The sequence below is a fragment of the Cryptotermes secundus genome, unplaced genomic scaffold (genome assembly GCF_002891405.2).
Source record: "Cryptotermes secundus unplaced genomic scaffold, Csec_1.0 scaffold50, whole genome shotgun sequence".
NCBI classification, from domain to species: domain Eukaryota; kingdom Metazoa; phylum Arthropoda; class Insecta; order Blattodea; family Kalotermitidae; genus Cryptotermes; species Cryptotermes secundus.
The window spans coordinates 1,297,909-1,324,753 of NW_019721758.1; the positions used below are offsets into that span (position 1 = coordinate 1,297,909).

Here is a 26,845-nt window from a genome sequence, read left to right on the forward strand (position 1 = left end):
GATTTCACCAGGATATTAAAACTATGGAGGACCGCTACCAAGGAAGATGGGATACACACATGATGGCAGATTACTGCTGGAGTTTAAAAAGGGACTGTTCTAAAATACATTCAAGAAAGTCACGAAAAAGAAGCTTCCGTAGTGTTCCGTGACTATAGTTGGTTTGACTGTTATATATAGTCGATGATTTTTTCCTCTATCTTTGTATTTAATATAATAAAATAAAAATATAATTATAATATAGTAATAAAAATTCCATGTTGAGTTTTTTTATTTGATCCACTGATTTAACTTAAAATAGTGTAACGTATATTTCACCAAAATGTTATATCTTAAAAATTTGAGCTCCTAGGCAAAAACTAATGCCATATTTGAATTCAGGGCATCAAATTCATATGAAATCAGCTCCAAATACCCCGGCACCAAAACAGCTGTTGGCCTGTGATATCATTAAGATGGAATCTCATGGAGGTAGGTGATGGGGTTGGCTAAGGGCCATGTACCTTTCTTGCTGACCCTTGAATGTATGATTTTTTAATAAAAATATTACTTCGCTAACCTCCAAAAATCACTTTAAACTACAGTATAAATAAATATCATGCATTAAGGGCTTTGTCCGCGGTTACCCTCTTGCAATATCACGTAAATTATATAGGCTAGATTTAAAACACCGCCATACAAATTGTTTGTTTTGCATTAGTATACGAATTTTACTTTTGTTAGAATATTATCAAAGCCTGATTGAGGAGGAAATTAAGAGGAGATGAACTCGCGCAATGCTTGCTACCATTCAGTCCAGAACCATTTATCTTCTCGTCTGCTGTCCAAAAACATAAACATTAAAATATAGAAAACTATAATTTTGTCTGTGGTTCTGTATGAGTGTGAAACTGGGTCCCTGACATAAAGGGAGGAACATAGACTGAGGGTGTTTCAGAACAGGGTGTTGAGAAGAGCATTTGGACCGAAGAGGGATGAAGTGACAGGAGGTTGGAGAAAACTGCATAATGAGGAACTTCATAACATTTACTGTTCTCCAGGTAAAATTATAATGATCTAGTCAATGAGGATGAGGTGGGTAGGGCATGTAGCACGAATGGGGGAGAAGAGAAATGCATATGGGACATTGGTGGGAAATCCAGAAGGAAAGAGACCACTAGGAAGACCAGGGCGTTGTTGGGTGGACAATATTAAAATGGATCTTAGAGAGATAGGTTGAGATGGTATGGATTGGATTGATCTGGCTCAGGATAGGGACCAGTGGAGGGCTCTTGCGAACGTGGTAATGAACCTTCGTGTTCCATAAAATGCTGGAAAATTCTTGAGTAGCTACGGATTTGGCTTCTCCTCAAGAAGGGCTCAGCTCCATTCGTAAGTAAGTAAGTAAGAATATTATCAGCATTTGCCTGAAGAGATGGAGGAAGGTCAACGAGAAACCTCAATCAGGATCGCCGGTGTCGCGGCCGGGATTCGAAAAGAGCGCCACCCGAAGCGTAGTTGGTTTAGGCACTATGCTACGAACCGGAAGGTCGCGGGTTCGAGTCCCGATAAGGTGAATTTTTTTTTCAATTGACCTAATCCTTCCAGCCTCACTATGGCCCTGGGGCCGACTCATCCTTTAACGGAAATGAGTACCATGAATTTTCCTGGGGAGGGGGTAAAGGACGGCCGACGCGCAAGGCCGACAACCTCATCGCCATCTGTGAGCCGGTTGTCTAGATGTCTAGAAGATGTGGGGGCCTCAACTCTTCACAACCCTATGGGCCTCCACGGCCTGTAACAGGGATAACTTTACCTTTTTTTCACCACCCGAATGCAAGTCTAGAGCTGTATATCCGCCCTAATCAGGTCGGTGTTTCTTCTGAATAGTACACAGATTTTATGCTTGAATATATGTAACTATTCGTATATGGGCACAAAATCATAGAATTTATTCGAAACAGACGCTATCCGTGTAACAGGCCGTGAAGGCCCATAGGGTTGTGAGATGTCGAGGCTCCCACATTTTCTAGACCATCGGCTCACAGAAAGTGGTGATGTCAGTCTTACACACCGGCCGCTCATAACCCCAAAGAAGATTTCTGACACTCATTTCTGTTAAAGGCTGAGTCGATCCCGGGGCCATAGTGCGTCTGCAAGGATGAGGTCAATTGAAAAATCCAATGACCTCATCGGGAATCGAACACGCGACCTTCTGGCTTGTAGCATAGTTCGATTATAATGTGGTTGAGTTAAGCAAGAATACTGGATATGAACACTGATATACCTGAATCCCTGTAACCTGTTGTAATTCCGTCCACACTGACCATAATCCGCTTCCTGATTTTGCAAAATGTCACGCCAAGTGTCCTTGTTACACACATACTTTTACTGTAAGTAGGTCTGCCTTGCGTTGCAGGATATAAAGAATATTTGGGGCTTCAATGATCTACAGGAGGTTGTAAACACACTTTAGAATTTTTTGTATGAGTTTCTGTCTCACTAATTTTCGAACAAGGTATTGGGCGTGCTACTATTTCAGTAACGCTCTAGAATTGTATTTTGGAGGTTTCAGGCTGGAAACTCAGTTAAATTCTGACTGACTGACTGACTGACTGACTGATTCAGAGTATCACAGTTTATCTCAGTTTCTCTGGGTGAATGCCAGGATAGTACCCTGAAATCTGTCAAGACCCCCTACTTCCATAAACTTTCCTACTCACAATTGGTAGGGGGCACGCGGTAGCGTAGTTGGTTCAGACACTATGCTACAAGCCGGAAGGTCGCGGGTTCAAATTTCGATGAGTTCATTGGATTTTTTTTTTTCAATTGACCTAATCCTTCCAGACGCACTATGGCCCTGGGGTCGACTCAGCCTCTAACAGAAATAAGTACCAGGAATATTCTTGGGGGTAAAGGGCGGCCGGCGCGTATGGCTGACAACCTTGCCGCCATCTATGAACCGAATGTCTAGAAAATGTGGGAACCTCAACATCTCACGACCCTATGGGCATCCACGGCCTGTTACAGGGATAGCTTTATTTTACTTTTTACTCAAAATTGATACTATTGTTCCAGTCTCTTTCGACGCTGTGTAACATTTGAAGTTGAAGCAGGATCGCTAAACGATATAATCATCAATCAACACGTAATTTTATCTCAAATTTATGTTCATATATTTTCCACCAAGCCGAACGAAAGTTAAGGAACTGCTGTCTCTCAAGCTTTCCTGGAATTCCAACATAAACCCGAAAAAAGGGTATCAGTCTTACATACAGTTGTGTTTGCATGAACGAAATTGTAAGAGTAAGCCTATACAGTGTACACTTAACAGGTGGGTTCGTCAGAAGGCGTTAAATAACATGTTTATGTCCGTGACTTTCGCCGTATTTGGAAGAAAGGAAAACTTATTTCCTGTGAGGAAGGAAAATTATATATTGCAATCCCGTAAGTGCCTTGTTTTAGATACCTACACCTAGTAATTAAGATCATGGTAAAGTGTTACCTTCTAATAAGCAAAAATGAAATTTACGTTTGATCACTTCACATTAAGGCTTCATTGTCCACCGTCATTACACATACTGAAAAAGAATTAAACATATCTAAATTGTTTAATGAATACAACAAAGTAAGAGACTACTACTCTTAATGAACAAAAAAAAAAAATATGATTTCAGAACAGTCTAACTCAAACACGATTTCTATTTTTCTTTCTATCCTTCTTAATTGGGATCTATTGCTGAAATATCTGGCGAATCTCGTGGGATATTCTGAAGATCTGAACACGGAAACTGATTACAGAATGTTAAATTCTTAGTTTCTGAAACAAATGGATTAAGTAGGCCACTACCGTTTCCAGTTGACGTACAATTTTATTGCATTTGAATTTAAAATAAAATATCATTTAATTAACCGCAACATATAATAGAAAAATTTCCGAAACACAACGTATAGTACAGAGAGGATTCGTTTCATATAATCTGTATATAACCACAAAAACAAAGCCCCAGTTTCAAGGAACCTGTGCATATTTTACTGTCTGACTTCTCTGGGAGTCTTCAGATAACCACTCTAACGTGGGGCCTCTCAGTCCGACTGTAAGTCGGTTATATTGCTGCTGCCCCTCTCTAGCTCAGTAGTTCTTCGTTTCGTGTCCCGTGGGGGACCATGATCATATTTTTCTTTTCAAGGCTGTTACGTGTTTTGAAATTTGGCCTCATCTTCGACGAGAGGAGAGTCTGAGTACTACTGGTCACTCCCTTCTGCTGGGGGTGACTCGAGCTCTCACTCACTCACTCACTCACTCACTCACTAATTTGTCCTTTCCTACATACACCGACTCTGTCCAACACCCGTTTCGTTCAAATCACTAAATCCAGTCAAGACATGGTGTAGCTGACTGTGAATTTGTAACATTTTCACTAGTCTACATACTCTATAAATCAGCACTGCAAGCGCCAAGTTTTCCTTGTCGTTGCTTGATAACGGCTCAACTCGGAACTCATTCTGACTTGACTCCTGAACTCTGGTAGCCGCCGGCTGAATATAAATGACCACTTGCACTCCTTCCATTTTTCTGGCGTTCAGCCTTCATATCACAATGTTAGCTCCACAAGAGAACGTTAACATACGTTTCATGAAGCATACACCAGTACACAGACGGTACACTGCCATAATATCAGAAAGGTTCCTGCCCGCGAGCAGACGTGGTCAGTTTAGCACCTGCGAAGCAGGACCATTTGGCATTTGTGGCAGAAAGTAGTGCACAATAGTAAAAATGGATAAAAAGTGAATTTGTTCCTATGCTTAATTAATTAAGCACTACACTATGAAGTCGTATGTGGGAGTGAACAGATACGTCCACGTATTACATACTTCGGCACTACTTGAGTGTGGGTCAAAGGATTTTGAACTGAAGAAAGCAGTCTTCTGGGATTTGGCACCGTGTATATGNAACTGGTTTAATTTATATTTCTCCAGGTTAATTTATGAAGCGAGTATGCTGTTCTTTCCGATTCTTCTAACAGTTCATAATAAATTTTCAAAAATCCAACTTTTCTTCTTTATGAAACCTGCGCAGCGTGAGAAAAATGTAAAAGTATTTTCCCGTAATTGTCATATTTATTCATTCGCTGCTGGAAATCTGAAGTTATTAGATTCAAACTATAAAATATTTTGTAATACTCTGAACATGAAAGGAAATATGAATTTACTCCTGAATTTATTCACCACAAAATGAAGGCGTATAATGAGAGTGGAGTTAAAGCTCCACACTTTATAGACCTTGGCACTAAATGCAAATGAGTGCTCCATTCTCACAGGGGCAAGAGCTCCCACTTACCATTCAGTAGGAAGATGGGTGGGTTGCAGAGTCGATCTGGACATGGTGGACGAAAATGAAGAAACTTAACTTCTTTGGGAATGAAACCCTTCTACCTCTCGCAGCCAAGAATTAATTAAATATATTTTCTTCTCTTTCAGGTACTAGGAACGGAGTACAGGAATATAGCGTAATATCAACACGGAATAAGGCTATCAAACCAGGCAGTTTCATCCATCTCCATATAACGATTGAAGCATTCGTTAATCTTGAGTAAAGTGTGCTGTGTATTAATAAAGTTGATTTTGTGTTGAATATTTTAATAATATGGGGAAAAGAAAAGATATGGCTGTTATTCAGTTAGAAAACTTAAGGAATTTGGATCATGCCGTATTTGGTCAAGTGATCATAGCTAGGCAGTCTTCTTCAGAAATCAAGGAAGCTTCGATGTTCATCGAAAAACCTGCGCCTGAAAACAGAGTATTGGAGAAAACAAAGTCCGACAACACGATGGAGTTGCAGAGACGAAATATTTACCGAAGAGCGGGATCCTTAACCTCGGAGATTCCGGAATATGAAAACAGAATAATAAGTGGTTTTAAATATAAAAGTGGATTCGAACTGAAAGACGGCCAAAAGACAAAAGACATTTCAATCAGAAATTGGCACTCGGCAGAATTGCCTACAATGGAAGAGCAACGAAAAATGTCTAGTGATTTTTTAAATAATAAAACAAAGTTGTCAACATTTCCACCGTTTACAAATGAGCATAACTGTTGTCATAATTCTTTGTCACAAATTTCTTCTCTTAGCGAGCCTCTTTCAACTGAAGAGCGTCCCAATTGCAACCGACGTCTCTCATCCTCCAGTCGAAAATCACTTTCGTTCTACGGGTCATCATCGCTCTCCCGTGAATCCTCTATTGAAGAAGAAAAAGAAGTTGACAATGGCAGTTCAACAAGTGAAAATTGTACAAAATCAAGAATTCCAAGTGGGAGACACACCCGGCACAGTGTGTCTCAGTTAGTGGACGAACTTCTGTTAGACATTTATGGAAAGTGGTATGGTAACGCGTTCGGACTGTCCTTCAACCGACGCCGCCACTCCGCGAATAGCAGCGCTCACGAGTCGGATTATTGCAGCACATCTGACGCTTCAGCGCCATGGAAAAGTCAAATTCATCATCCGGTCAGCGGCATGAATGATTCGCTCCAACAATCGAGGCTGAAGTGCAGAAGTGAGTAAATAGAATGTATCGATCAGTTTAATTTTCAGATTGTTGCTAAGAGTTCCGTCTTCTGGGAAATAGTGCGTTGTAGCCCGCTGAAAGCCAACCAAAGTTTCGGAAAAGTACTTCCCCTTCATCTTCTGTGTTGAAGAGTAAGCCGAGCAAGAAACCAGAGTGAAGCAGGCAACTCCTACGTTTAACTCTGAAGATGAAAGATATATTTTTCTGGAACGTCACTTGTCTTTCAGCGGTCTACACGGCGTTCTGTCCCAGAAGATGGGATTCTTTACAGTCACCGCTGTGAAAACTTCAAATCCTGTGTATATCCACACAATGTCTATCATTACTACTTCCATGAATCATTCGTCTGGTCACTTCCAATTCGGAATTAATTATGAAAATATGAATCTTTAGATATTATTATAAAATTTCGTGGAAGGGAAAGACGAAACATCCTTTGAGCATTGTTAGAGGACAGCCTGTCGGAATCCGATCCATGTAATTATATAATAATATTAAAATTGACATTTGTAAAATATTTTGTGATGTTATGAGGTGGATGCAGTCTAAGGCATGAACCGTCTTCGCCGGCTTGAACACTGAGATCGTGGGTTCGAATCCCACTCGAGTCATTGATATCTGTGTGCGTTTATTCTCTTTGTGTTGTTCTCTGTGTAGCTAGCGGCCTTGCGACGGGTTGATCCCCCGTCCAAAGATTCCTCCCGACTGTGTATAGGTTAAGAAACTGGAAAAGCAGCCAAGGTTCACAAGGGCTGTAAAGACATGGATACATAGATGAAGTGGATATAGTAGATTATTTCTGAATGAGGTCTTAGCGGTGACGAATATATTGGTTTTGTTCACTATAGAGTTAATTTATTTTCCCAGTTCTGAATTCCTTGTTTACAGATGTAAAGAATAAACAACACAGGTCACAACATCTATGTTGTTTGCTGTTTAGGTCTTCCGGAACTTGAACAGTTGTTAGTTACTCTACGCTCCGACATCCAGTACGTTGGATCACTTTTAGTACGGGAGCTGAAGCGTCGCGACGCCCTCATTTCAAGGCGCGATAAGCAGCATGACGTGATCACGGCGTTTCTACAGGCTTTGTCTGAAAAAAGGAGTAAGTACTGTTCTGTACTTTTAATATACAAGTACATACCGATTATCAAATACAGAAATTCAAGTAGATATGTTACATTAGAAGTGTGACAAGCAGTCGGGCTGGTAATGGAATTCATATATACTACCACAGTCAATAATTTCGTGGACTGGCCGCACAGCGTCCTTGCAGTGCACCACAGCGGAGAGGTCGAAGCACGATATGATTTCCTGTTAGTTCATCTCTCGTCACAGCAAGAGGCAGTTGTGTGCAAACAGTGTAAGCAGAACTACAGCCTCTGTTGTGTACTGCAGTTAAATGCGAGTGGCGGTAATCGAAAATGTAGCAGTTTGAACAACGGACAAACATCAAGTTCTGCCAGAAACTAGGCAAATCCCCTAGCGAAACGTTTGGCATAGGAAGAATTGGCTGTTGCCACACGACAACGCCCCTGCACATCGCTCTGTTCTTGTCCAAGAGGAACTGGCAAGGCAACAGGTCACCGTTATGCCACACCCTCCGTACTCAGCTGATCTCGCACCATGCGATTTCTTTCTCTTTCACCGCGTGAAAGCAAAGCTGCGTGGTCGTAGATTTCAGTCATCAGAGGAGGCTGTCACTGCCACAAGAGACGCCTCACGGAATTTCTCGCCAATATGTTTCAGCAATGTTTTCAGCAGCTATATCTACGTTGGCAGACTTGCATAGCGGCGAACGACAACTATTTTGAGGGTCGATGTGGATCTGTATAAGTGTATGTGAATACCTTGTAATATGACGCGATAAAACCACAGTCCACGAAATTAATGACTGTACCACGTATATACTTTGACTGCCCTTCAGGAAATGTGGTCTTCTTTGAAGTATTAGCCTTGCGGTTCTGTACGTGTATTTCACTGTATCTACTATTCTGGAAAATTTTCTTGAAATCTTTTCAGCAAGTTCTTTCTGCAATTTCATCATATGTATCTGAATGTCTTAAGTGAATTAAAATGAGACAATTTTAATGAGACTTTTTAGATTCGAAAAAATGAAAAGTAGAAGTATTACATGATTTTCTTCAGTGCAATCTGAAACGTGATGGTTAGGGCACAAATTTTTACTTCCATATTCTTCCTGACACGTGATTCACAACAATATTGCCCTAGCGTATGGAGTTGGAAAGGCGTAATTAAATATATAAACAACAGGCGATGCGAATCAAATTCGAATTACTATTGTTACGTTGTAGAAGTGTGACCATAGACGGGGTACTGGTTTTGTGAATTGGATTTATTGACCACTTACACACAATACTCGGCGCTGCAAGTAGTTAACAGTTGTAGTTGTGTGGAAGAGGACGAGGCTATTAGTGCACAAACATACACAAATTTTGAAATGGATGAGGGATGTGCTTTCAGTATCATGACACTAACAGAGAAGCTTATACATTAATAGCCACACAAAATGTTTTCATAATTTCCACAGAGTTAGATTTTCTTATTCCACGCTTTTGCTTCCGTTTAATTTCAATTGAGCAGCGGACACACTAGCCGAATTGTATGGTGTCTGACACGCCAAGATGCCACAAAATCAGGTCCATTTGCCCGGCTCAGAATTCGTGTATATTCTCTGTAACATTCCATAAGGGGAGTCGAGTGAAGCTGACGGTCTGATATTCCTCACGCAGTACGATGTAGTTTTAGTGAAACTCTAAAACATTAATTAGCTCATCAAAGGGACAATTGGCTACTTCTTGTGAACACGAAAATGAATTTTCAGTTTCCTTATATGTGCTTAATTTCGTAGTCAGTTATGTGACTATTAAATTTTCAAGGATTCTGCTCAATATGATTGCTTTCTTTGTTAATCATACTTAATAAAGTGCACCTTGTAATATGGTAAGCTTAATTGGAGGATGACATTAAAATGGATATTTTGAAAACAAGTTCTAAAATTGTGAAATACATTAAACTGACTCAAGGTCTTGTCCATTGTCGGGTTTGGCTGCTAGGTGTGTTGGACATCCGGTTTTGTTGCTAGAAATGGTTAGATTATTGAAGAGTCGACTGAAAAATCTATGTGGTTCCACTTAAGGACAACTTCTGGAAAACAAGAAAAGACATGTTTAAAAATAATATAAAACAACGCCCTGGCGTGGCTTCATTTGCACTATAACAGTACAACTAATCGCTTCAGCCACATCTTTCTCAACCTAAAGGCGCGTCCACATTACTCGTGCTCGTGCTCCTGCTCGTGTGACTGGCTATGCTCGCGAATAATGTGGACGATATGACAAGTCACGAGACAAGCAAATTTAAAATTTTTAATTTAAAAACTGTAGCCAGTAAATTAAAATACGACTACAGCCTATATACACTACGAGTAAATATACGGATCCTCACACGCCGAAGCCTGGCGAGCAACTGAAGTAGTGTGGACGAAGATTTACGAGCAAAAGTAAAAGCCAGACGAGTCTCCCGACGAGCACAAGCACGAGCACGAGTAATGTGGACGCGCCTTAATACATTGAGGGAGATTCTATACTATATACGAAACAAAGTAAAACTAACTTTCGGCCAGAACTGAAGCAGTCCGCCTTTCAGGTGATGTTATTCAGTATGAGTGTATGTAATTGCAGTTGTGAAATCATATATTAAAGAAATTAACATTCATTTTCAAATCCATTTGTTTGTACTTAGTGGGTAATATAAAATGGCGGTGAAAGTGCCCAATAATTATCAATGAATGTCGCTCTTAACAACGTTATACAAAATGTTATAAAAGAAAGGAACATGTTGTTGTTAGGAAATAAGTATCATAAGATATTTTAATTTCATTTGATGGTGTATATCAAGATTTATGCCTTTGGTGAAGTCACGCTTATTCTGAGGAACCTGTGAACAGGAACTTCGCTTTATACGTTCATGTTTACATTAATTCTGAGTCATATAGAAAAGGCTCTTAATCACATCGTGACCTGTATCGCAGGCAGTGGCTTCTCCACCTGAGCCAGGAAACCTACAAACCGTCCACCGATTTTTCAATACAACAGTACATCGGCAAGTCAGGTATTTTAGGTTCCTGAAAGATTTTAAGTTTATAAATACAAACCCTTTGAAGAAATAATGATTCGTATGTTATGTGAACCAAGAAATAAGAGTTCGTAACCGCTTTTCTCGACCACTCTTCTCAATATTGGAGATGAGGGTAGCATTAGTGAGTTAATAGTAAGGCCTACCTAAGGCCGCGCGATAGCTCGAGCGGTTAGTTGCTGGCTTCCTACCGCGGCGGCCCGGGTTCGATCCCGGGTCTGGTCAAGTGGAATTTATGGTGGACAAAGTGGCGCTTGGACGAGTTGTCTCCAAGTACTTCGGTTTCCCCTGCCAATCTTCATTCCACCAAATTCTCCATCATCATAATTACCCGCGGCAGGCTACAATAGGCCAATCAGTGGCCGCCGTGCTGAGTGAACCCAGTTGGAGTCCACCCCCCACTAAGCGAATTAAAAAAAAAGGCCTACCTCTAGCACTCATGTATTTGTGGAATAATAGGACAGACTTGTAAAATTAAAACCTTTATATTGTTACAACTGTAGGCGCAGAATTAGGGAAAACATTAAGCGTTGTTATCTAAGCCATTTATCATCACGACATGTAGAGTTATTGCGCTGCGAATGAAGATCCGGCCTCGAGATACATAAAAGCACTGCGAACGAATATAATTTGTAGTTATGAATAGCCAGCAAGAGGTTCCCTACAGCTTTGGGGGCTGTGCATAGGGAGAAAATTAATCTCTGTAAAAGTGTTTTCTGTTGATGGAGCGTTCACAGAGACATCAGAAATGAAAGTGTGCTTTCAACAACAGAGGCGAGCTTCAAGGATATAAGATTGGGTGTGTTAGGGAGATATCCTCTGAAAATGGGAGGTGATTGCAATTGCTTGAGGATTGATTCCAATGGCGGGATATTGTATTAGTGGTATTAGTGTTATTGGTGCTCTTTTGCAGCACTTATTCTTCCGGCTAAAGATCTGTACCTCGTGTACCTCTTAAATATCTGAAACAACTTTAGACTTGAAGCAACATATCCAGTTTTAAAGTATAAATACATTGCTTACATAGTGGAGAGCAGGGTATTACAGCGTACATTAATTTTAATGGCCTGTAAGTCATTAATTATTTTCTGTGGGAATGTCAAATCTACTGGAAGTGATGCTCATTTATTGTAGTTTCAAAATCGAGGCCCATTATTTGGTTTTATGAAGTGTTTTTTTTATAACTAAATTTTTCAAAAAGACGAAAGTGCCTTGTTTTACTTATCAGGCAGGGTAAAAAGGAGAAGCATGTTCTTTCTTTAGTAGATCACACTTTATTACTTGAGTGAAAACACTGTTCAACCTTCTAGAATTAAATATAAATTTAAGCATGACACGAAAATCCTTTATACAGGAATATGTGCCTTTTGAGTTTTCAGTATCGATTCTGAATTCCACTAAGCATCAAGTGAACTGAAAAGAGTTACAAGATACCGCCAAAATCAGGTCATATCCAAGTACCTGCGAACAAATATCTCGTTTTTATTCGTTCTTCATACTGACGATACTGACGATACTGACAACCTTCCACTGACTGACTAGTACACTTGCAATTCACAAGAGAGCATTGAGTACCCCCCCCACCACCGTTTTTCCAACTACCCGGTTTTCCCCAAGTTTCCACCAATTTTCGACGCCATTTGTCACAGGTTGCTTTTTAGAAGACTCATGTAAACGAAGAGGTTGAATATTTTGTTCTTTCATGAATTCCATAAATCACACCTGAAAACATTTTTAATTATATTTTTATCACAGTATCAGAGTGTATATATTAGTCGGTAAACCGACTGGCTACGGAATGGACGACCGAGGGATCAGATTTCGAGACTTTGGAAGATTTCTCTTCTTCACGTCATCCAGACCGCTTCTGTGGACCATCTGGCCTACTGTCGAATGAGTACAGGCGATCTTTCCAGGAGGAAAAGCGGCTGAGGCGTGAAGCTGATCACTCACCTCCAACTAGTGCTCAGGTCAAGCAAACATGAACCTATACATTCATTCTACCATATGCTTTCATGGCATGGTGTGTAATTAGTTAAGCACAGGGACAACTTTACTTCTACCAAATTGTAATGCTTTTAGAGATAATTAACCAATTTCATGGATGAGAGTCCTTATTGAGCATAAGATCACTCAACTACTCAAGATATTCTCTGCCTTTTGCGGAAACCAAAACTGATTATCTTGTACAAAAGAACTTGCCAAATCTGTGGTCCTATGCGACATTTTACTTCGAGTTGTTATCCCCATCACTAACCCTCAAAATCCTCAAAAATGGAGGACGCGCCGTTCCATGGTGACAATGAACCCAGTTAACATGGCAGCACGATAAGATCTTCAGAAAGTTAGGCAGTACTGCAACCGCTCACTGGGCTACCACTTCTTGCAACCGTTGGGCGCCACTTCTTGTGACCGTTGCCTATCTATCTTTATATTTATTTATTTGTTGCCCGCTTCGGTAGAACACTTGACTCATTTATTTTCCCGCTTCGGTGGAACACTTGACTCTTTTATTTGCCCGCTTCGGTAGAACACTTGACTCATTTATTTTCCCGCTTCGGTGGAACACTTGACTCTTCTCAGGGTTGTGTCACGGTAATAACTGGAGCAACGAGGAGACTACACACTTAAAGCTAGTCCACTGATACAAATCAAAGACACTATTTTCTGCTTAATCACAAATTGTTTATTTCAGAAGCAAACACTATATCTTTATTAGGAAGCACGAAGTAATGTGCCCTTTTTATTATTATCAAAGATTAATCGAACCAAATAAAAACGGATAAATTTAGATATACTTGGAGAGTGAAGCTCAATACGTCTGCCTCTGGTGAATTGAAAATGCCAAGTCCTTCTGCCCACTCTATTCTGCGGGAGTCTCACTTGATCACTGTATAGGATTTGAACCGACGGCCTTTCTCCCAGACAAGAATAGTTTCCTAATGGCTGATTTTAACTGCCAGTTCATCATACCATCAGTACTAGACAATCAAATTACTAACTTGAGAATAAAGAGATCCAAAGATATTGAACCCGGAACCCTACATGTGAAAGCGGTTATTTCTTAGTTTAGGGTCTAATTACACCCTTCCGAAGACACTTTCATAACAGCTACCCTATTAGCAAAACAACATTTACATATTCGGCAAACTACAGACTTACCTTTTCATAATTGTCTCGACCCTTTCCGGTCACCCAAACTGCAAGTAACAAAACAAGGCAGTTGTTCCTGTCCAAATGCGAAAAGCAAGTCATTACTTCTTAATGGATGGGTCTCCCTTATAAATCAGTCACTCTATTGTATTGGCTAAAGAGGAACATGGTGTCCATTAAAGAGTTTTAAAAGGTTTGGACTGTTACAGTACTATGAGAACAGGCTTGCTGTCTTTCATACTAATATTACAATGAATAATCTGCTATCACTTATTCTGTAAAACACTGTAACCAACATAAGCATTTACACCGAAACACTCGGCATAATTCCTAATATAGTGTGACGTGGGTGGCGCAACAGGAAGTGGGTGTCATGTGAACTCTGCGGTCTCGCGAGTGACGTCACATGCCTCTACTCCTTCCATCAATACGCAACGCTCAGTAAACACCCCCTCCCACGTTGATGTAACAGCACTTCCCACAGTGACGTAACAGGGGACACCGCGGTTACTACGCAGCAATAAAAAATCTCGGCAGCGTTCCCCAGCAACGCCTGTAAAGACGGGGTTCACGCAACAGTGAAGCGATGTGGGTTTTCCGCTGTCCGACTGATGGTTTATAAGGGAGACTGGAATGCGTAACGAGAGAGTTAAAATGTAGCAGTCGCCGAGTCGGGTTGTATCGAGTGCATGGCAGGGACTCCAGCAGATACTCTAGATGGCAGCAGTTGTGAAACTGTGAATTGTGTAACAGTAAGAGCGAATGTGCAATAAATTCGCTATCCAGAACTGCGTGAAGTTATTTGTCGCGTTACATACCCAACAGGTGACAATACCGACGCTCGTGTCTTTTATAAAGGAGTTGCATTATGTGATGGGAATGAACAACAAGATGGAAAAGGAAACATGACTACACTAAGAAATAAACGTACAATACTACTGACCTTATAAACAGAAATAAAATTCAATTGCAGCAAACTGTTTAGATTAAGCAGTAAATTTTAATGCAATGTAATGTAGTGTCATCTACAAACTGATTCCTATACTAAATAAAATATATTAGCGCCCGAATCTTATCATGGGTGAAATGTTTTCATCACAACATTTTAACATAACAGTTCGGAGTTAAAGTACGCATGTAATTAAAATGTTCATTGTAATGTATATACAATATAAAGCAATACTTCGGCATCGCCGTACCAGACATGGCTACGACAAATTATGTTAACAGCAAGTAGTGGTTTTCGTAATATTTTTGGATGTTCTCGATTCAAGGTAGGAAAAAGAAAACGTAGAATATCGAAAGGATGCTGGCAGGAAAGATAGATTTCTATAGTATGACGGCTGTAGTTAAGCGACATTCAGTTATCGTTATAAAATAAAATAAAATATTTTAATTTGTTTGCTGAACATGGAAATTTTGTCGAAAATTTAGGTTTTTTACAGAAAACAATACCTTGTAGATTTCAGAAAAGCAATTCAATTGAAGCATTAATCCTATTTATTATTTTTATATACATCGCTCTATAAAATCGTTTTAGAAAGCAACACTCTTATATTCCTTTTGAAGAATGAAGGCATATTAAACACGGCTATCTAACAAGGTAAACCGCCTCTAGTCCATAAACTTTCCAGAACACAGTTGACTTATTATCTACTGTTTCATGAGATAGTCTTCTACTACCAAATACTAATTAAATTTACACTCTTATAAATATTCTGAAATTATAACAAAGGCACACGAACTCGGGGACAGTTGTCGTAACCCCATTAGATTATATTATGATGATGGAGAATTTGGTGGAATGAAGATTAGCAGGGGAAACCGAAGTACTCGGAGAAAACCCGCCCCAGCGTCACTTTGTCCACCACAAATCCCATTTGACCAGACCCGGGATCGAAGACGGGCCGCCGCGGTGGGAAGACAGCGACTAACCGCTTAGGGTATGGCGTGGCCCTTTGTTTTACAGTTCGGTATAGGGACAAATGAAGGAAAACGAAAGCGGTGACCACACTTGATGGAACATAAGAGGAATGAAGAAAATTAAAGTAATTAAAAATAGATTTGATTTGAAGAAAGCAGTCTTCTGGGATTTGGCACCGTGTATATGTGGTGTTAACCGACGTTTCGGAGGAACGTATCGCCTCCATCTTNTTGGTTCATCCCGGTCCGTCACACTAGCAATAGCGCGGCCCGAAAAACAGGACGACACTAGAATTCCATTCACCAAACAACGGAACCAAGACGTGGTAGACATACACTTCCCTTTAAAGAGAGGCAGTATAAAGGACACGATCCAAATCGGTTCTAAATTTTAACAAAGACACTCTCGACCTAGTTGTGTTCAATGAACATAACTGAGAAAAGCAAATAGAGCTCGATTGACTCCCCGAATTAGTATTTCCTTTATATTTATGTTCTGTTTGATAAACATAGTAAAGTTATAAACGAAATACGAGCAGGGACAACTTAATGTCCTGATTCGAACCCGCTATGTTGTGGATCGGAATCAGGCGTTCTAACCACTACACCGCAACATTCCATGTATTCATATCAAGTTTCACACAGTCTCGTTCCAGATGCTTAAGTTGGAGCCAAGTGTTCTAGACATTGGAAAACGAAAATTATGTTCTTTCTAGGAAAGAATTTGTGAAATTTAATCATAAGACAACACACAGAAAACAAAAGAGATATATCTATCTTCGGGGATATAACAATGCATAGACCGGTGAAAGTCAATCGACGTTTTCCGAGAACATATTGCCCCATCTTCATGACTGAATCTTGAAAATCAGTTGAATCCTGAAGGGTTGAACCCTGAAAGTTGAGGCGATATGTTCCCCCGAAACATCGGATTACTTTTATTGATTTTACAAGGCGTTATATCACAGAAGATAGAAGGAGCCTTCATAACTATTGCTATGAGAACACTAATTGCTGTTAGACAGAAATTCGATATGGATGGACGTGGAAAATTGTTGAAGGTATATAAGAAATAAGAACCTATAAATTATTTATGAAAACATACTTCTTGTCTCAAATCTTAGTACACTTAAAAGTAGAATAATATCAATAGCAGCTAAGCTACAGATATACAAAACATTAATAAGACCTGTTGCTACTTACGGGGCAGAAACATGGAACTTAACAGTAACAGAACGAATGCACTGAGAATGTTCAAGAGAAAAATAATATGCAAAATATACGGACCAGCGATGAAAGATACTATATGTAGGATAAGATACAATGAAGAGATAAACACATAACTGAAAGAAGATATAGTAAGATTTATCAAGTCACAGAGAATAAGATGGTTGGCACATGTTGAAAGAATGGGATAATGCAATGCCAAAGAGAATGTTAAAAGGAGGTCTATATTCCAAAAGAAGAAAAGGAAGACCCAGGATGAGATGGCTAGACAAAGTTGAGAACGACAGAAGAAGATGAAGGTGAAAGGATGGAAAGAGAAGATGCGGAATAGAGAGCAGTGGAGATTGGTTGTAGAGAAGACCAAGTCTCACCCAGGGCTGTAACGCCGAGTAATAGGTAGATAGGTAGGTAGGTAGGTGGGTGGGTAGGTAAGTAGGTAGGTAGGTGGGTAGGTAGGTAGGTAGGTAGGTAGGTAGATGGGTGTGTAGGTAGGTAGGTGGGTGAGTGGGTGAGTAGGTAGGTAGGATACTTCTTATATTCTGTGGCCGTGCAAAGGAAGCGCGATTCCGTATCCCACTGGTATACGCACGTTTCTCTCTTCCTACTATAGTAGGGATCTAATAATGGTCTAATCATCTGATTTATCCTACAGTTTCTCTTACCCTATACTATACAGGACACGGAATACCAGCGGAGTTTTCTGTAACGGAGGGAGTTTTATTTACACTTCCATTTTAAGAATGGCTTTAGCGTCCAGGATGTCTTCTACTTAATTGGTTTCATGTACTGTTTCCTTGAACTTAACGCCCCGGAGACTAACCGCCCCCCCCCCAAAAGAAAATCCGTGGCCTGTAGTCCGCAAGAGAACTATACCGCTCAGCGAGCGCCGCTTGTCGGCCTAGTTGTTGGGCTGACCACGTGACACCCTCTATCCGCCAAAGTTAGAGACTAAGCCCACCATTTTAATTTAGCGCCTTGTAGGTTTACTTTCTCTTCTGTGTTTTATGACGGACTTTTAGGCACAATCACCACTTCTCCATTACGCTACATGGACCCTAACTCTAATCGGACTCTGTATCAAGGAAGAGAAAATTATATTTCCAGCTCAATCATTTGTTATTGCAAATGCTGCAGCATGATAAGTATTCTACTCAGAGTAATCTGTCGTTTTCATACAAATGAATCTCGTTACTATTTCAATAAGCAAGTCATATTTAAGTAGCTTAACTCATCTTGCTAAAGCGAAATATGAAAAAAAAACGGAAGAGGAATTTATGGCAGATTTTGAAGCCTTGCATCTTAGACGAGCCACGAGTAACAAATTATATTAAGAATGATGAATGTGGAGCGCGCCTCCAGCAAAATGTTATCAAAGGATCCGTCAGTTCATTATCCCTCTTGAAGTCTCAGTCTTCATTCTTCACCACAGAGAGCGTGGTATTTGTGTGGAGTCGTATTCGGATAAGACCCATTCCTAAATAAACACAACAATATCACGCTATGTAGAACACATCTAAATTTAAGACCGCGAATCTCTTTGCTTTGGGCGACTAATTTACCAGAAGATGCATAGAACTTGAGGAACCCAAAGGCCGGCGCACACAACATCGAACGAAGCTACACAAATCCAGCTAAAATGAATGAAAAAGGTAAAGCTGTCCATGTCCTTAATTAATTAAGCACTACACCATGAACGCATATGGGGGAGTGGATGTATAGATCTGCATTTTCTTGACCTCGGTAGTAGATGGTGAGTGGCCAGCTTCACGCCCCGGCCGCTTTACCCCCGGGGAAAGAGCTTCCAGTAACATTGGATAGGAGACTAGATGGACCCCAGATCGGGTCTGGACGATGTTGAGAAAAGAGAACTCTTTACCCTACTGGGACTCGAACTCCTACCCCTCGGTCGTCCAGCCCATAACCAGTCGCTATACCGACTACGCTATCCCGGATCTGCTAAAAACGAAGTACCAAAAATAATTTAAATTTTATTATATATTAATTGTTTTGGAATGAAACCTGAATAACGAACCGCGAGATACTGTTAGAACAAGTTCCTGAAGACACCTTGAGCGTCACCAGAAACGTGTAAGACCTGGACATGTGATATGCTTGATGAACCAGCTTATGGTAGCAAGAAACGAAGTGAACCAACGTCTAACGGTCTGACTGGAAATTCTAGCAAAATATTTTTCCGATAATTTTCTGTTCAGTTTCATGAAGTTCGGGCAAGCTGCGAACACGATGGCATTCGGAAGTGGGTAAAAAGGGAAAGAAACAGGAGCTCAGTTTATTTTTGGTGGAAGAAGACAGAAAGAAAAAGCCTTTCCAAACATCAGTCAAATTCAGCATGAGCGGAGAGCAGCTGAATTCAGAAGTGACCCGTTATTCCATATTTCTTATTTATTGGTTTTTTTTTCTTAACGATTTTATCAGTGCAGAGACCATATAGCGTCGGATAATAGGACAATTAATGTGTGTGGAGAAGTTGGTGGCATGAAAATTGGCAGGGGAAAGGGAAGTACTAGGACGAAACCCGCCCGAATGCCACTTTGTCCACCACAAATTCTACATGACCTGACGTGGCATCGGACCCAGGCCGAGGCGTTGGAAAGCCATGGAATAATCGCCCGAGCTGTTACGACCCGCTGCTCCACGTTACATCATCTCAGAGACCGTAAACAGGCAAACTAACCGAGAAAGTTAGGTTACGTTTGATTATGAGTGTATAAATTGGATTACATTTTGGGGTCCTCATACCGTAGACACACGTGCTTCTTCCAATGTGTTGTCTTCATTGTCCCATAAGGACAATGGTTGGCTGGCTGGCTGGATAAAGAGTAAGTCTAGTCTTACCCTTACACCGCGACATTTAACGATCTATTCTCCATCCCCCTCTATTTCAACCCTTCAAAAATCTTACGCTTCGAATGAAAAGCAGTATTTCACTTACAGTAGCATTTTTATTGTCACCTGATTCTATATGGAATGGCTTAGGTGACGATATTTTAAGTAAGCTGTAGCCTCACAGTCACATAGGATATGTTTGGCTGATTCATCTTTCATATGCATCTTACGAAGATGGGACTATTCACAGTATTAACCAACATTACTTAAAAGAATATTATTTCTTATAGTTTTATATATCCCTCATATATTTCAAAGAATAAAATGTACGTCTACCTGGAGGCAGTGGAGAAATAGTTTGAGTCCTATAAAAATCTGTGCATAATAAAAGCCAGCAGCTAGAATTTCACCGTAAAATGTCATTCTTACATCAAAGTAGTAAAATACAGGCCGATCTGAATAAGCAGACGAGATGTGCATCGACGACTGTCATATAGATGTGGAAACCGCGCACACTGGATCAAGCGCTAGGCAATCACAGGCTAGGAACCATCCGCTGCTAAGCAACAGCAGGATAAACGATAAGTTTTACAACACAATTTCCTCCTCTATTTCTTTTACTTTCAATACAGTGGTTCAAATAGCAATGATTCGTTGGCTGTGCGGGTATAGACACCATATACATTCTTACATTTTAACATTTAGTACGAGTAATATAGTTCTGCTATCAACCAGCAATGTTGATTATTTTAATTTATACTTTTCTACAATCACAAGAAGGGTAGTACTTGGAACATACGCTTGCAAAATTATTATCCTTTACAGATATAATGCTTTTTTATGTGTATCTGCGTATGAGTTACACCTAATGATAGTCATTTCGTTACCGAGATATGTAGTGGAAGTGACTGTCTCATGGGACAAAATCTTATATGAAGGTAAGCTACAAGCTCTTGTAATTCCACGAACATGATACAGCATTATAAGTAAGGTTCAGTATATATGTTAGGATCTATACATCCACTCCCTCATACGTCTTAATTGAGTAGTGCTGCATGAGTTAAGCCCAGGGATAACTTTACCCTTTATTTGCAATTTTAAGTATGAGACGGCAAAGTATTTTTTTTTTTCACTTAAGGGTAACAAATTGTTCGCGATTATACTCTGATTTTAACATTTACGTTAATGTAACTTTAATTTGTGAAGCACAATAGACCACTGTAGGTCGCGGTGCAAGGGCCGAGAAGGCCTACCCCTTATACATTCATTCAACTTTAATTTGTTATTGTCGCGTCAAATATTTGAATTTACATATATTTTAATTATTTATTAGCCACACTTATATTAGAATATTATCCTGAATTCGGGTGACAAACTGCGATGTATGATACAAATATATTCTAGTCCATATGTTTCCGCGGTTGGAACATAATATGTGGTTTTGATTTTCTGAACTAAGGAATTTACCAGATTACAACAAATCAATCAGTATTGCCATTACATCGATGTATGTCGGGTGACGGAAATATTATTCTATTTTTTCTTTGAAATTACCGAAATTAAAGTTGTATATATTTATAATTATATTATATTTAACAATCCTATATTTTCTTCGGCCGGTCACGGTAGCCGAGCAGTCTAAGGCATGTACTGTCTTCGCTCGCTCGGAAGCCGGGATCGTGGGTTCGGATGTTTCCTGTGAGGTACGAACTGAGTTTTATATACTATTCTTATACTCGTACACTGTCGGTCACGGTAGCCGAGCGGTCTAAGGCATGCACTGTCTTCGCTCGCTCGGAAGCCGGGATCATGGGTTCGAATTCCAGACAAAGCATGGATGTTTGGTATGTGTATGTGTTTATTCTGTGTTTGTGTTGTCCAGTGTTTAGATAGAAGCCTTGCGACGAGCTGATCACCCGTCCAAGGAGTCCTACCATCTGTAAAATGATCATGAATCTGACAATCAGAGACCAGGGTCAAAGTGAGCTTAAGAGTCGGTGATAAAATTATGTTGTATATCTTCTTCATTACATAACACATGATGAGAAAAACAGTCGTGGCAGCCGTTATAGTACTGCGTGCAAAAGCATGGAACTATGTATCTTGTGATTACAAGTGCACCATTACGACCATGAAACACAATATATTAGTCATAGTATATTAATTTCTGTAAAAATGCTTGTCAAGTGAATTACTGTTTGCGTAAATATTTCTATAGATAAAAATTAAGGTGAAAGATAGCTCATACATTATCTCACTCCAAAGATACAGCTTGGCAAGATAATGGACATACGTGCGAATATTTTTTAGATGGAAGCAAGGGTGAAAGCCGGAAGTCCATACTTTCTTATCTCACGCTTAAAACATATTGTAATACCTTTGTAATACTTTCGTACATCTTATTTGTAATCTAGTAGTTATGATACGTCTTGAACCACGAATTCTATCAGAAGTAGCGTTCTCAACCTTATGGCCCTTGTTACTGGGTAGATTTTCCACGGTAGTTAGGTCATCTTTGTGACCGATTTCTTAGACAGCGAACTCTCAAGAAATTGGAATCGTTCTAACCGTGTATATAGACTGATGCCCAATCTCGATTTTTTATATTTTTTTAAATTCGCTTAGTGCGGAGTGGAGTCCAACTGGGTCCACTCGGCACGGCGGCCACTGATTGGCCTATTGTAGCCTGCCCCGGATGATTATGATGATGGAGAATTTGGTGGAATGAAGATTGGCAGGGGAAGCCAAAGTACTCGGAGAAAACCCACCCCAGCGCCACTTTGTCCACTACAAATCCAACTTGACCAGACCCGGGATCGAAGACGGGCCGCCGCTGGGGGAAGCCAGCAACTAACCGCTCGAGCAATGGCGTGGCCATCTCTAGTTTTACTTTTCCTGTAAATTTTTCTCTTTTATCCACTGGAGGCTTTCTAAAAACGTATTATTTTGAAAAGATTTTTTTTAATATCATTATTCATTTCAGTTTTCTCTCTTGAAGAATTCGGCAACGAAGTTCACGTGTCGACCACAAATCCTCCAGGTTTACTTGTTCTTCCCCTTTCCTTTCGCCAGAGGCACGCGGCAGAGCAGTTGGCTCAGGCACTATGCTGCAAGCTTCCAAGGTCGCTGGTTCGATTCGCTATGAGGTGTTTGGATTTTTAAATTGTCATAATCCTTCCAGCCGCACTATGGCTCTGGCCGTGACTCAGAAGTGAGTACCAGGAATCTTCCTGGGGTACAGGGCGGCCGAGGCGTAAGGCTGACAACCTCACCGCCATCTTTGAGTCGATTGTATAGAAAATGTGGGAACCTCGACGTCTCACAACCCTATGGGCCTCCACGGCCTGTTACAGGGATAGATTTACCTTCTTACCCTTTGTTAGATGAGCTTATGAATAGACGGTATCTTCTATAGCTTGTCTCTTCTCTACTGCCGCAATTTGCCTCTCTTTATCTTCCTACTTCTCGTAATTTGTTTTACTGTGTTACGTAATGAGAGAGACATTGCGGGTTTGCTTGAGTTTCCTATCAGGGGAGGGAGTTAGATTATTGAACACAGGATTTAATCTAACATTTCACTTGCATTAATTTTAAAGATATTTTAAGAGCAGTTTGTAGGTTTTGTGGGCCTACAGATAGAACATGTGTTCCATTTCTGCACTTGAGAGATATGGTAGGTAGTTTGATGATGATGGAAATCCCTTGCGAAGGAATATGTTCGAACTTGTTCCAGAATTATAGCGCATATCCGTTGTGTAAACAGGATGACACTCTTGTGCTGCTAATCTGATTGGCGTGCTGGATGTGGAAGCCATTCTGACGTACTTTCGAGTTCCATTATATACAGATTGGACATGGGAATAAAACTGTCCTACAGGCTCAGGTCAAGGTGAGAAGAGAACAGGCGCTTACACAGCAAAAATGGCGTTATCTTTCGTTAATCTTTGACCTAATAAAGTGATGTAAAAGTGCAGAAGGTTATTCCAGGTCCACTGGGAAAGCTGAAGGGGGAGGAGCAAAGTATATAAAGTGATGCTACGTCAGAGCGGGTGTATAATAGCTGTAGGTTCCAAGGCAACTGGGTGTCTGCCTTGACCGTATTTTTCATGGTACTTCAGCCCCTTTTAACAAAAGCCATTGTCATTTTCAGGAACAAAACAATACGAGTGGTATAAATTTGCAGACTACTCCAATTTAAACCACAGATCCAGTTAGCGAAATGTTATGTTCTTTAGAATATTAGGACAGTGGTTCCCAAAGTCGGCTGTACCACCTCTGGGGGGGGGCAGTGGGACTTTCTACAGAGTAGCTTCATAACTTGTACTCTTCTCCAAGTATAATTAGAGTGAACAAGTCGAGGAGGATGAGGTGGGCAGGGCATGTAGCACGAATGGGTGGGAAGAGGAATGCATATAGGATATTGGTGGGAAAGCCAGATAGAAAGAGACCACTGGGAAGACCAAAGCGTAGATGGGTGGACAATATTAAAATGGACCTTAGAGAGATAGAAAGGGATGGTATGGATTGGATCGTTCTGGCTCAGGATAGGGACTAGTGAACACTGTAATGAACCTTCGGGTTACATAAAATGCTGGGAAATTCTTGAGTAGCTGCACAATTAGAGGCTTCTCAAGAAGGGCTCAGCTCCATGAGTGAATGAGTGAGTGAGTGATGCTAAGAAGCAAGGGACTGCAGGGGGCGCTGGAAGTGAGGCCCTCCCAGTGCGTCATTGGCTTATTTACGAATGAAGTGACTAGACCATACACTGGGAAACTGGTATCACCTCATCAAGCTCATCCATCACAATAAGAACTTACTAAGTATAGTATTTCAAGTTTTTTTATGATCTTCCTTAGTGGGTTGTGCAAACCGCTATTCTGAAGAATGTTTTTTGCAGGGTAGGTCAGGGGGCACTGCAGAAGAGTTTACGGAACCAAGGGAGCGGCGTCCCGAAGAAGTTTGGGATCCACTGTATTAGACGATGAACAATGTCAAGGAATTTAGTAATTCCGAGTCTAATACGAAGGACCGCCTCTGTGGGTTAGCAGTCAGAGTTCCTGCATACAGGTCCAGAGGTCCCGGGTTTGATTTCCGGCGCTTCCAGATTTTCTGAGAAGTAGTGGGTCTGAAACGGGGTCCACTGAGCCTCGTGAGGATAAGTGAGGAGCTATTTCAAGGAAATAGCTGCCCCGGTCTAGAAATTCGAAATTAACGGCTGTGGGGATCCGTTGCGCTGACCAGGTGACACTCTCTATCTGTTAAAATTGGAATTAACTTCGCAGACAAGCGGCGGTCGCTCGGTCGGTATAGTTTGCTTGCGGACTACAGGCCACGGAGTTTATTTTTTGTTTGTTTAAGTCTAATACGATAGGGTCGGAACGCTTTTATATTCCACATATGAGGAAGTGTAGGCATAGTGCAAGAATTCTGCTGCGTCGTTTGCATTCTTTGTTTAATTGTCACGAAGAAAGTGAGATATACGCTAAAATTGTGGTGGACGTGAAACACATGTTTACATTTCTATACAACGTCTGTTCGAAATGTATGTCTCTCCTGTAAATACTCGTATTTAGCGAGTTACGCAAGAAATATATATAGCTTTCCACGTAAAATGTTTATTATTACTGTCATGTATTAAACAAACTGGAACAAACCGTGAAAGATTTTAATAAAGTTTCTTAATATATAGCATTTTGAAACCCCATTCAGCGGTTCTCGGGTAATTCCACGGGGACCGGCAGATGTATGTATATGGAAAAGGCAAAAGACACATTTCTCCTGTAGGTATTGTGGAATAACATGGATGCACCCACTTGTTCACGCTGGTTCCTCGGTCACGGATTTTATACCCTGAATATGGAGGCGATAAGTTCCTCCGAAATGTCGGTTCGCACAAGATCTACATGGTGCCACATCCGAGAAGACGGCATTTTTCGAGAAATATGTACTTAGACGATAAAGGTTTAGTGGTGAATACGTAACGTTAGAGCGTGTTACGCGATTTACAATATTATACGAGACGAAATGAAGTATTAAAATATATTGTCACGTGCTGGGTATGCAACGCGACAAATTACTTCACGCCGGTCTTGGATCTAGCGAATTTATTGCACGCTCCCTCTTACACTTACACAATTCACAGTTTCACAATTACTGTTATCTGCAGTATCACAAATACTTCTCCTGCTGTAGTCACTGCCATTCACTCGATACAACTCGACTCGTAGCTGCTGGACTTCAACTCATACTGAATACTCCATCCTCAATACTAGTAACTCTCTCTCTAGTAACTCAGTACTCTTCAATAGTCAAAGTCACACTGCGACTGACGGCCAGTCAGTCAGCAAGTCTTGGTGTCGAGCCCAATCTGGGTCTCATGACCACATATTTATTACCTTTAACAGTTACGGTCTTGTTTTTGTGAGACGCCCTCTCTGACGAGACGACGGGTCTGCCTTTTGTATGTCCTGCTGGCCGTTGTCAGTGCAGTATTTCTAGGGTCTGAGTCCCTTGGGACTCGAGACCATATTTTACTGTCTCAAATTTGGGACTTCCCTTTTCATCGCCTCTTACGACTCGCAGGGTCATGGTGGAGGTATTCGACCCCGCCTCCACACTGTCCAAGTCACATTGCGACTGACGGTCAGTCAGTCAGTAAGTCTTGGTGTCGAGCCCAACTGGAGTGTTCGCTGCTCCCTATTTAACCTCGGCACGGACAACATAGAGAACACATTGCTGCTCGGCAGCCGATATCAAGTATTGTTGTCAGGTGTTTCTACCTACACATTGCTTAGCAATAGTCGCTGCACGGACTCGCCTGTTGCGTGACGTCACAGCCTAGCGGGGATGGGTGTTTACCGAGCGTTGCGTAATGATGGAAGGAATGGGGTATGTGACGTCACTCGTGGAAACGCAGAATTCACGTGACCCCTACTTTCTGTTGCGCCATCCACGTTAACAATATTTTAGATTGCAACAAAATGGAAAAA

At 40.8% G+C, this 26,845-nt stretch overlaps 1 protein-coding gene across 3 annotated transcripts in view; it reads left to right on the forward strand.

Moving 5' to 3' along the window:
- The window catches only part of LOC111875612, a 264,658-nt gene that overhangs the window by 25,798 nt on the left and 212,015 nt on the right, over positions 1–26,845 (forward strand). For all 3 annotated transcript variants that reach the window (XM_023871979.2, XM_023871978.2, XM_023871981.2), the window contains exons 2-3: positions 5,461–6,536; positions 7,489–7,653. In XM_023871979.2, coding sequence (XP_023727747.1) covers positions 5,627–6,536; positions 7,489–7,653 — 1,075 coding nt within the window. In that variant the 5' untranslated portion in view covers positions 5,461–5,626. The remainder of the gene's footprint in view (positions 1–5,460; positions 6,537–7,488; positions 7,654–26,845) is intronic.